The 13,009-nt window shown below is 36.0% G+C and overlaps 1 protein-coding gene across 3 annotated transcripts in view; it reads left to right on the forward strand.

Moving 5' to 3' along the window:
- ADNP (activity dependent neuroprotector homeobox) overlaps nt 1-13,009 on the forward strand; it is a 52,969-nt gene that overhangs the window by 32,397 nt on the left and 7,563 nt on the right. For all 3 annotated transcript variants that reach the window (XM_083357456.1, XM_083357457.1, XM_083357455.1), the window contains 2 exons: nt 4,451-4,557; nt 11,066-11,178. In XM_083357456.1, coding sequence (XP_083213582.1) covers nt 4,509-4,557; nt 11,066-11,178 — 162 coding nt within the window. In that variant the 5' untranslated portion in view covers nt 4,451-4,508. The remainder of the gene's footprint in view (nt 1-4,450; nt 4,558-11,065; nt 11,179-13,009) is intronic.

A 13,009-nucleotide genomic window follows, 5' to 3' on the forward strand; every position in this document is an offset into this window, starting at 1 on the left:
GTGTAGTAACAACAACTTGCACCTAAACATCGGCAAGATGAAAGAGATGGTGTTAGACTTCCGGAGGAAAAAGGAGGAACCTGCCCCACTTTACATCGGGGAGAACTGTGTAGAGAGAGTTTCCTCCTTTAAATTTCTGGGAGTCTACCTCTGTGAAGATCTGACCTGGAAAGTTAACACAACTCAGGTGGCTAGAAAGGCCCAACAGAGGCTTCACTTTCTTAGGGTCTTGCGGAAGAACAGGGTAGAACAATGGCTTATGACCCTCTTTTACCGGTCTACTATAGAGAGCGTCCTCTCGTATGGTATTGTGGTTTGGTATGCTGGTCTGACAGCCGCGGATAGGAAAGTATTACAGAGGGTGGTGAGCACAGCACAAGACATTGTGGGCTGTTCCCTGACACCACTGGATGACATCGCCAGGGCTCGTTGCCTTGGAAGAGTGAGGAAGATTTTCAGGGATGACTCACACCCTGGACGGTATCTCTTTACTCTCCTACCATCCGGTAGGAGATATAGGAATATAGCCAGCCGTACCAACAGGCTGAAAAATAGCTTTTATCCATGGGCTGTTAGGCTTTTAAATGGGACATAATCTTATGCAGAATTGACTTGGGAGGCCGGTGTGTGGTGTAGTTGGTTCACATAGTGTGGTGGGATGGAGGGTTTGTTGTCACTGTGTGTTGGGGGGGGAGAGCACGAGGGGAGGCTCAGCTAATCTCAATGTACACATGTTGTACTTTGACAATAAAGGTTTATTATTATTAATACATTCCTTCATTAATGTCTATGGAGATTCTCAGTCATCCAGATCATAGTTATCCCAAAGATGCTTTTTCACGAGGCAACTGGACTTTTTTCTTTTCCTTTGAAGATATTTCGCTTCTGATCCAAGAAGCTGAGGAAGCCTCTTGGATGAGAAGTGAAATATCTTCAAAGAAAAACAAGAAAATCCGGTTGCCTCGTGAAAAAGCATCTTTGGGATCCTTCGTTAATGGCATTTGGAGTCTTATTTCCTCAACGTTCTGCAAACTCTTAGAAAATACACATCTCTTTTGTTAGGCCCTTAACTGTTAATTTAATATCACTTTTGGTATCAGTTTAATTTGTTTGTTACTCTGCCTTAAATAATTACTGAGTGAGAAAGTGGGGCATAAATAGTCAAATAAATACGTTGCACTGCGTGCAATATCAATATCTTGACCAAAATATGTCTGCTTGATCACTGATAATTGGCCATTTCGATTATAGGTGGTTCTCGATTTAAAACCATTTGTTTAGTGATTGTTCAAAGTTACAGTGGCACTGAAAAAAGTATTTTATGACTGGTTTTTCACACTTAATGATCATACTTAATGACCATTGTGGTTATGTGATTAAAATTCAGGTGCTTAGCAACTGGCATGTGTGTTTATGACAATTGCACTGTCCTGGGGTCATCTGATGACCACTTGTACTCTTTCCAGCCAGCTTTCTACAAGAACAGTCAATGTGGAAAGCCAGCATTGCTTAACTGCATGGTTCATTTAACAACTGTAATGATTCGTTTAACAAATACGGCAAAAAAGTCATAAAATGGGGCACAACCCATTTAACAACTGCCTTGCTTAACAACGGAAATTTTGTGCTGAATTGCTGTCTTAAGCTGAGGGCTACCTGATGTACTATGTACTGTTGTACTGAGTGTTTTCAGACTCTTTAAGCAGTTTGAAGGAACATTTTATTTTTGTACCCAATCACATTTTATGTATTTAGTTCAATTTATACAGCTGCCCATTTCACATGCATGTCTGTGGGTGACTCATGAATAAAAACAATAAAAAAAACCAAGTTAAAACAAATTAACCAATAACATTAAACATTAAAATTTTGTAGCATGATGCCATCTTTTGTTTTTGTAAAAACATTCATATAAGCACATCGATTATTCAGAGTGGTTTTAAAATACGTACAATAGAATTTGTTTCTTAAAAAAATGATATCAGTACACAAAACGTATAGTGAATGTCCACGAGATGTTACTGTTGATACATTGGCTCATGAATGGTAAATACCTTGAACTTAATAGCTATCCTCATTTTTTATTACTACTTTCTTGAAGGCCCTGAGGGTGGGTTCTGTGGCAGAGGTTGAGCATTTTACATTCAGTTTTTGAAGGCTTGACTTTTTTTTCCTGATTGGGATTTTGTAGGAAATTGCACTACCAATTCTGTTATTTTGTCCTGGATTTCAGGGACAGGTGTTGGAGGGATCTAGAGGCCAGAAAATAATAAATTGAAGATCACAACAGTTTGTCTATGCCAAATTTGTTCAGTATAGTTTCTTTTGATTGGCAGCTTTTCTTTATTATCCCTGTCACTACAACCAGAGTTTCTATAATTTAGGGATGTCTGGGGTTAAAGTTCAACTTTTCATAAAATACATAGTCTGTCAGTGAACATAGTGATAGCTTAAAGAAAAAATGCCACTTTTCCTGAATATAGGGGTAGTGAATATAGTTTTGTTTTAATAAATCAAAACTGTTTTCTTAATCATGTTACTGGAGCTCATTTTTCTATGTGCTGCAGAGAGCTGTGAACAATATTTGTTGGCATATATTTTTGGATCTAGGAAACTACAGTTAGCTTGTCTTGGTGCAACATTTTGCTGCCTCAGAATAATACTTTAACTTCATATTCTTATTTTCTATGATCTTTCTATAAGCGACAGCTAAATATGAGCCAGTTATATACTACATTGTGCTACAGAGCATACATAAAGAAGTGACACAAATGTACAAAATAAATATGCTCTTTCATCTTGTATCTACCTAATCACTTGTGTCGACATTCACACACTATTGCCACAGTTATTTCATTTGCTTTATGTTAGGTTTTGCAAAACATATTACTTCCATCTGCAAAATACAGCTCATCCCTATTCTTCATCTATTGGTTTTTCCTTTCCACCCTTTCTTTTTTTTATTTAAAAAGTTTTACAATACATTTTGACTTTAATCCCCCCTCCCCCACCCCTATCCCTCTCCCCCACTCCCTCTCCCCCCCCCCCGACTTCCCAGAGCTAAATACAGGGCATAAAATCAAAAAACAAACATAAACACCCCTATATTATCAACAATAAACTATAAATTCTATCTCTCTCTAGCTCATATAAAATGAGTACAAACAATATTAATATTACAAATAAAGTAGAGAAGAAAAAGAGGAAAACAAAAAAAGATCTTTACTCAAAATAAATTTTCTTAATCCCAGTCTTTATTCATATTAATTTCAAAAAAAAGGGAAAAGAAAAAAAAAACTTTCACCTGCTATTTGCATTCTCCCACCTTTCTCTAATTTCCAAACAAATTCTCAGTTACGCACCAAAAGCGCTTATCTCTGTTAATCTTAATAATCTCCAACCAAACTATAATCTAAAATAGTTCTTGCGTGTATCACGCCAAATGTCTCACAGTTCCAAATCATCCTTAAGTTCAAATAAAAGTTCAAATAAAAAGAGTATATATATTAAAAAAAAAAATTTTTAAGCAATCTCTAAGACAACTTGTTATTAATTAGGAGCTTACATACCCACTCTTAGTTCAACACATACTTTAAGTCCGTAACCCTAATATACTTTTCTAGCAAGCAAATAACATCAATCTTAAATTGTATAAAATATTAAAAAGAAAAAGAAAAAAAAAACTTTCTTTCTCCTCTATAATAATTTTACTCCATTGACATTCTAATCTAAAAATTTAATCAGCAATCTTAACGCCCCAAAACTTTTGGAGCACCTCTGTCATGACCCCCAAAACTTCTTTAGACCGCTCTCCTTCTACATCTTCATTGTAAGCACACTTTGAAGATTCCATAACTTTCCGCTGGTCTTGCTCTTGCTCTCGTCTCGCTCTTCTTAGGGCGGCACGCGTCATCTTCTGGCCTCCTGCAGCAACCGATGAGACTGTAGCTTGATCCTTTCCACCCTTTCTTATTGGTTCTCCTGGCCCAATTATTTTATGTGTGTTTCTTTGTCTTTTGTCTTTGTTGATAATCTACCATAAAATTGTTTACTTTAGCTTCTGCCAACATGCTGTTCATAAGGATAGTCCTAATTAAATGACCGTTTTAAGTGAATTTTTTTTAAAAAAAATTCATAATTAATATCCATTTGGAATGAGTTAACAATAAAATGAAATACAATCATAATATAATGTTACCAAATATTTTTCAAGTAAGCAATGGCACTGATTTTTCCCTTTCATATTAGCTGTTGTTTAAGCTTGCTTTATCTCTAGTGAAGAACATTTGTTTCAAAATATGTCTGATGAGTTTTTTGTTTGGTAAAACCTTATTTCTAGTGTTTCCACATTCTGTTGAATCATTCTCTTTTTTGCTAAATGCCAACCTTCATTATTATGCATACTCCTTTTGATGGCAGACCAATGTTTCATTCTGATTCATTACTGCAGGCATTAATGCTACTTCCTACCAGAAGTCATAAGATTAAGAAACTACAAAAGAAGTTGCATGAATAGAAAGGCTCCAGGAATTCATTGCCTTCAACAGCTACAAAAGGGTAGGTATCTAGTTCATTATACATCTGGGTCTGAATATAAGTTCTTATTGATATAGATACTTGATAAGGTAGAGATCAGGATGATAATTTCCTGAAAAAGTGAGTATTGTTGAATCTGTGATCCATGAACTGAAACCTGGTACATTTTGCACCTTATCAAATGAACATCTTTGTAGTATAATTACATATTGATTCTACTCATAATATCACTCATTTCCCTGTCTCCACTGCCAGCATTAATTGATCATTGAACCGTTAAAATATTTCTTACAGAAATGTGAAAAACAAAATCCCCTTTGCTGCCCCTTTTAAAGGGGAAAAAGTGGTCTACATTGGAAAGGTAAATGGTGATACCTTCCTTGTCCCATTTTCTCATCTTTAATTTTTTTTGCCATAATCATTTGAGGCTTTGTAGTTTTGACTATTTTTGTTGGGGATACAGTGTTTGAGATTTAACTAAACCTTCCTTTGCCTGATCTTTCCATCCACTTTGCAGAGCAGAGAAATTGGAGTTCAAGAGTTCAAGCTTTTTGCTTTTCTGCACATTGAGAGCAATATAATCTGCCAGCAATAGGAAAGAGTCAAGTAAAGGAAAGATTGCCTACAGAAATTGCTTGCAATCTCTCCAGTCTCTCTGTTCTGAGGGGTGGGAGGTAAGACAGATATACTGACTGAAATGACAATCACATGACAGAGAGATATTGCAAGACACATAAATGGGCCATAAGGTTATTTTTTCAGTATCATAACTTCAAACAGTTGAAATGAATGTTTGGTAAATGAAGACTATCTGTATTTGGACAAGTATTCAAAATATAAGTATTTGAATATTTGGAACAATATTCAAATATTTATGTGCTATGGTTTTGGAGAAGCCAATTTTGTCAAAAGATATGGAGAAGGATTCTAGAAGGATATCATGAAAGGGATGAGATCAATCAAAAGGATGGTCCTTCTCATTCCATTTAGCAGGATAATAGTGCATGCAGCAATAGAGCCCTAGTTATACCATTAAAGAATGATAGAAACATACAGCTGTAAAAAGATTTCAGAAAAATTAAGAGTCTGTAATTAAAAACCACACCTAGAAAATAGTTAAGAATCTGGCTCATGAAAAAGAAAAAGTCAATAGAATTGGAAAGAAATCTACAATTTAGCCTTCTGAAATATATACTAAGGGATTCACTCATTTTGTAAATCAGTGATTTACGCCACTGAAATATTTTCAGTGATCTGTATGAGAGTGGGTTATTTTTGAAGCTTTGAACTGGGTCTCCAAATCATATTGATTAACCTCTGGATACTTTTAACTTCACATGTATAGAAAGATAAAAGATAGAGGTAGAGCTAAACACACACACATATGAATATAGGCATAAAAATAAACTTTTTGTGAAACAATTTAGTCAATTTTTTTAAAAAAATTATATAATTTCTGTTTTTTACTACCTAAATATTTATAGTAAATGTCAATGAAAAGAAGTGAATTAAAATCTTCTGGCTTTTCATAATATATGTAACTGTCATGTTTGGTTTTACATCATTTAGGATGAACCTCATTGTTATTGAGTCAATATTTAAATGCTTAATTTATTTGTGCTGAGTATAATTACAGGTCTAATAAACAGATGAACGTTGGTGGTTGATACTGGATAATGTTTAACTATAAAGTTATATTGAGATTATTACTTAAAATATTAGGGTTATTGTTAGTTGCGAAGTCGTGTCCGACCCATTGTGAGCCCATGGGCAATTGGGCGGGAGTTATAAGTCTAATATTTGTGTAACTGCTTCAAATTTTCAAGGTATACATTAAATTGTTTAGGATTTTAAGCATAAAAACACTGTACTTTAAAGAAGAATGATTTATTTACAATTATTTGTTTGTAAAAAGGTAAAGGTTCCCCCGCACATGCATGCTAGTTGTTTCCAACTCTAGGGGCTGGTGCTTATCTCCATTTCAAAGCCGAGGACGTCTCTGTGGTCATGTGGCCGGCATGACTAGACGCCAGGGGCGCACGAAACACTGTTACCTTCCCACCATAGTGGTCCCTATTTTTCTACTTGCATTTTTACGTGCTTTCGAACTGCTAGGTTGGCAGAAGCTGGGATGAGTAACAGGTGCTCACTCTGTTACACGGCACTCGGGATTTGACCCGCCAAGCTGCTGACCTTCTGTTCGACAAGCTCAGCGTCCTAATCCACTGAGCCACCGCGTCCCTATTTGTTTGTAGACTTATTTAAATAAAAGCTGTCATTTATATAATATTATTTTACTTTATGTTAGTAGTATTCGTTTCAACAACAAAAGAAGAATATCAAGTTGTAGATGGGAATAGTAAGAGAATTGGTGAGGGCATAGACATTTTAATGCTTCTGAGACTCCATAATTGCACTTCAGATATATTTTTATGTTATATTTAATTATTTTAATTTGTAAAGCTGGCATGTTTCTCATAAACTATCTAATTGTTAGCTATATTATTAATATAAGCATCACTAATCACACAGGTCTTAATTTCAGCTCATTCTGTTGATGCCACGAACATTTATGCTTTATATATATCAGGTCCTACCTTGCAATGGTCATAAAGCTAATAGTTAATACTGAAATTCTGTATTATTACCCATTATTACCAACCCAATTTTACAACCCTTTTTATGGTAAATTACCATAATTTTTAAGTGAGCCAATGGTTCGCTATTGACCAATTTTCTGAAAACCAAAAGTAAATACTGGTTTGTGACCAAAGACTGGCATAAATTGCAGTCATGTGACCACAAGATGCAGCAAACAGTCATAAATGTTTGAGAGCCTTGGTGGAGCAGTGGGCTAATGCCTCCTTAAGTAACACCAGCTGCCTGCAATTAGTGCAGGTTCGAGTCCCACCAGGCTCAAGGTTGACTCAGCCTTCCATCCTTCTGAGGTAGGTAAAATGAGGACCCAGATTGTTGGGGGCAATAAGCTGACTTTGTAATAATGCCGCTTGGGGGGGGGGCGAAAGCCCTAATAAGCAGGCATATACATAGAATGAAGGCTATTGCTAAGCACATTAATTTGTGCTTAGATTGTAAGCCGCCCTGAGTCTTCGGAGAAGGGCGGGATATAAATGGGAGTTTTAAAAAAATGTGGGTCAGTTGACAACCACCCAAGATGCAGTCACATGATCACGGGGGAGTGGCCATTAGAACTTTGGAACTGAGTCATAATTACTTTTGGGGGATGTCCATCATAACATAGGTCACTAAGCGAACCAGTTGTAAGTCGAGGACTACCTATATTTAAATCAATTTCAATTTTGTCAGAATATTGTTTAAAGATTAGTGATTACAGTATTCAAGTTGGAATCATTTCCTGTTATTGATAAACGATACTTCTCTTGATGCAACCTAAAATTACATTTGTCATTTTTTCAAACACAGTACAACTCACTTTGATAGAGATTAGGCATTAATAAAGAGAATACTGCTTATACATGAGTGCTCTGCATTTAATTACTTATTTTTTTTATTAGATTTATAGACTACCCCAATCTGTTGGCCATAAATACTATGAAAAATCTATCCTTAGAATAGAATAGAGCTGGAAGGGACCTTGGAAGTGTTCTAGTCTATCCCCCTGCTCAAGCAGGAGAACCTATGCCATTTCAGATAAGTGACTGTCTAGTCTCTTCTTAAAAACCTCCAATGATGGAGTGCCCATGATTTATGAAGGCAAGTTGTTCCACTGGTTAACTGTCCTCACTGTTGCGAAGTTTCTCCTTAATTCCAGGTTGCTTCTCTCTTTGGTCAGTTTCCAACCATTGTTTCTTGTCCTACCCTCTGGTGCTTTGGAGAATAGTTTGCCCCCCTCTTGTTTGTTACAGCCTCCCAAATATTGCAATATTGCTATCATGTCACCCCTATTTCTTCTTTTCTTTAGACTAGCCAAACCCAAGTCCTGCAGCCGTTCTTCATATGTTTTAGGTCTTGAATCATCTTAGTTGCTCTTCTCTGAACTTTTTCCAAGGTCTCAACATCTTTTTTGTATTATGGGGACCAAAATTGGTTGCAGTGTTCCAGGTGTGGTCTCACTAGGGTTTTATAAAGCGGTACTTTTATAAAACGTGATCTTGATTCTATGCCTCTATTTATGCAACCCAGGATTATATTAGCTTTTTTGGCCGCTGCTGCACACTGCTGGCTCATAGTCAAGTGATTGTCCACTGGACTAATCCAAGGTCCCTCTCATAGTTACTGTTTTTGAGCCAGGTCTCACCTGATCTGTACTTATATCTTATTTTTCTGCCTAAATGTAAAACTTTGCTTTTCTCCACATTAAAATTCATTTTGTTGGATAGGGCCCATTGTTCCAGTTTGTCAAGATCTTTTTGAGCTTGTCTTTGGGAGTGTTGGCTATTCTTGCCAGTTTAGTATCATCTGCAAATTTGATGAGTTCCCCTTCTATTCCCTCATCTAAGTCATTGATGGAAGATATTGACGAGTACTGGGCCTAAGATGGAACCTTGTGGTACCCCATTGCTTACTTCTCTCCATGTGGATGTAGTACTATTGAGGACTACTCGCTGAGTACGGTTTGTCAGCCAGCTACAAATTCATCTGGTTCTTGACTCCATGTTCTGCCTGTTTTATAGCAAAATGAAGTTATGTTACTTATTGCAGTCAATTAAGGTACATAATTTTAACTGAAAGCTGGACTTCATGACAGCATGAATGATGTCATTATAAGAATCTGTTTGTTGCACTTATTTTGGTTTGCACGTAGTGAAAAATTCTTAATGTGTTTTCACAGTTTTCTCTCAGAGTGCTATGTTGTTTGTCAGATTTGTATTTGAATGAATTTTTCCTACGTTAAAAACTGTTGGACATTAGGTTAGGGCCATTCAGTATCACAAAGTTTAAGAAATTATTTTTCTGTGATTTGTGAATAAATAGTTCAGTTAAGTTGGGTAAAAAGAGAGGAAGGTATTAGTAGTTTAAGATAAAGATCCATTTATTCCTTCTATTCAGCAAATGTTACTGGTTTGAGGCAAGTTACATTTTATTTATTTGATTCTTGGTTTGAATCACACTAGTTTTGTTTATGCAGTGAGAGTGAGTTTATTGTTTTGTTTTTTTTAAACTTTTAATATACTGTTTCTTACTTGTATGTCTCAAAATCTTTCATCTCCTGCCTATAGAATTTTAATTTTTCTTTCGCAATCAGTTTTTTTCTACTTCATCTGTATTTTTATATTTATTATTTATTTGCTTACTCATTCAGTTCCTATACTTGCTCATCTCAGGAAATGACTCTGGGCAGTTTATAATTCAAAAATTATGATCAAAAATTATGGGTTGTGCCAAGAGAGCGATTGGTCAAAAGTCTTTCAGTAAGATTTGTTGGCTGGGGGTGGGCCAGAACTTGGGTCTTCCTAATCTGAGTCCCAACTTAACTACTACCCCACAGTGTTTCTAAAAAGGAATGATTGAAATATATAATCCTAGATGCCTGTGAAATATCTATCACATAATCTGCCTTGGATTACCAGTATGGCTATGGCACCAGGGGCAGATTTAAAGGTCCATAAGACTCTCAAAGGACTTGGAAAGGTAAAATTGTTTTATTATTGTGAATTATGTAAACAAGATAGGACCTGAAGAATCTGCAGTTGATTTCAATTTTGAAAGTTTCAGTAGTTGCTGCTTGGTTAGAATTTCTTAGGTATATTTTCTTAAAAAGAAGAGTATTGTGATTGAATGATTCTAAAGCAGGGGTGTGAAACTACCGGCCCATGGGCTGGCTGTGTCATGGCGAAACCGCACCCATCCCATTGCCGGCAGTGGGGGGAAAAAGTCACAATATGTCACGACACGTCATGTGACGTTGCAACTTTGACACCCCTGTTCTAAAATGTTCTCAAGATAAGACATCCAGTGAACTTTCTGATTATTTCCTCTGAAGAAACCAAGGGGTATTGCATGCACTTTTGAATGTCTTCTAGTAGCAATATTTAGCTAATATATTTTATTTCTACAGTAAGTCTCTTAAACCAGATCAAAGTAGCATTCTGCTTTTGCAGGAGAGATAGAAACCTATTGGGAGAAAGATTGGTAAACTATACATTTTTTTAAATTTAACTTAGCATTTAATGGTCACTGATACTCATTGCAAATACTTTTTAATTACATTTGTAAAATTCCACTTTCATTGTGAGTTTGGCTTATGATTTTATGAAATTTCATGTGAAAGATTATTCCCATTACAGAAATATATTGGATCAAATCTAGGCATCATGATCTCTTTTTCTATTTATGTTTTTATATTTAAAGGCAATCAGTTTCCAGGTTCATCTTACAAAGCAAAATGTAATGAACAATCTGTTTTCTTTTGATTTGTGAAACTACCTAGAAAACAGAAGAATGCAACGTGTATAATAAAAAACAGTGGTATCAAATATTACTTTGAGTTAAACTACTTTAAATAAAACGTTTCGATTAAATTAGTTTCTCATTTCCCTTCTATTAGAAACTATGTTCCAGCTTCCTGTCAACAATCTTGGCAGTTTAAGAAAAGCCCGGAAAACTGTGAAAAAGATACTAAGTGACATCGGTTTGGAATACTGTAAAGAACATATAGAAGTAAGTATGATTTTGCATGGAGCATTACTTAAACTAAGGAGTTCTCTCTAATGTTGGTAATATATTCAAGAAGGGAGATGTTTTTAGAGGAGAGGTTATTATTAGAATGTGAAAGATTGTAGCCCTCACCACCATTATTTCACTGGCTGGGATTTACAATTTTTACTTGACTTTAATTGCTAACCCAAACCTGTAACCGTTTTGAGGGGCTCTCAGGGATGTTTCTTGATGCCATGATTGAACAGGGAGCTTGAGTCCGCTGTTTCTTTTCCTGATGAAAAGAGATGTGGAGTTATTATTACAGGTATTCCTCAACTTATAACTATTTGTTTAGTGACTGAAGTTATAATGGCACTGGAAAAAGTGACTCATAATGGACCTCGCACTTAGACCATCAGACCATCCCCATGGTTACAAGATCAAAATTTGGGTGCTTGGAAACTGGCATGTATTTATGGTGGTTGCAGTGTCCTGAGGTCATGGTGATTGTTTTTAGAATACGCTCAAGGATTGCTAACCAAACAGCAACTTCCCAGTTCACTTCCAAGAAGCAAAGTCAATGGCAGAAGCCAGAGTCACTTAACAACTGTAATGATTCACTTAATGGCCATGGCAAAACAGGTTGTAAATTTGGGCATGTGCAACTCAATAATCCACCTTGCTTAGCAATGGAAATTTTGGTCCCAGTTGTGATCATAAGTCAATGACTACCTGTATATAACTACTTGTTTGGGACAGTGGTGGCCATTTGATCACTATTGTCTGGATACTGCTCAGAGATGATTCCTGGCTTGAGACTTGCTCTTTAGTTTTATGCAGAGCTTTCCTAGAAAGTGAAGATCAGGAACTAGCACTAATGATGTTACCTACTTTGGGTAGTGAAATGTCTGCAAGAAAACAAGCTGAGAGAGCACCAAGGACCCCTCGTGTATCTATCTGCCATGGGAACCTTTCAAAGAAATATTTTGGGTAAACATGAATAGACCTACAAAGTTTTAATATAAATATTTGGTGTTATATTCTTAATTCAGACTATCTTTGGTAAATACTAAAAAAATAGATAATTATTAGCCACTATAATAGAAGAGCAGTGTACACTATTCTTGTCAAAAGGTACCCTAAATAGCTTCTCTGCTTGCTTTGAAAATCCACTTGTTGCCTACTAGCATGTGGCTCTGCAGAATTCTCTTTTTCAAAAGTATGGGAATCTTACTTTCCTCGCATTTACGCTAACAACTTGAAAATTACAATTACATGACTGAATGGATTTTCCCCCCATAAAACTAACAATGTAGATTTAAGAGCCGTGGTGGCGCAACATGAAAGCTTTATTCTGCTGTGCATGCTCCAAAAGAGTAGCATAAGGACCTTTCCTGCTCATTTTCCCTTTTACTCTTTTGGGTTCAGTACTACAGCATTTCCGTATGATTGCTACTTAGCCTAGTTTTTAGAAATGTGTTTTCCCATTTTTTGTTCTGATATGAAAAAAAATATCTCAGTTATTAACATAACAAAATAAAGGATCTCATAGTGCAGAAAGTAATCAGTATTTTTGCAAACACAGTAGTCCTTGATATATGGCTATTAGTTGAACAATTGATTGAAATTAAGCAACAGTTGTTGCTATAACGTGATCAAATAGGGCTCTTGGTATTCAGCATGTATTTATGACAGTTGCAGCATCCTGGGCTTCTGTGATTGTCATCTTCAACCTTTCCAGGTAGCTTCCAACAAGCCAAGTCATTGTGGGAAAGTCAGATTAATGACTATGCAATTAGCTTAATCATTGCAAGTAAAAGTCATAAAATCTGGTACAACTTACTTGACAACC

The sequence above is a fragment of the Vipera ursinii genome, assembly GCF_947247035.1.
Source record: "Vipera ursinii genome assembly, chromosome: 3".
NCBI lineage: Eukaryota > Metazoa > Chordata > Lepidosauria > Squamata > Viperidae > Vipera > Vipera ursinii.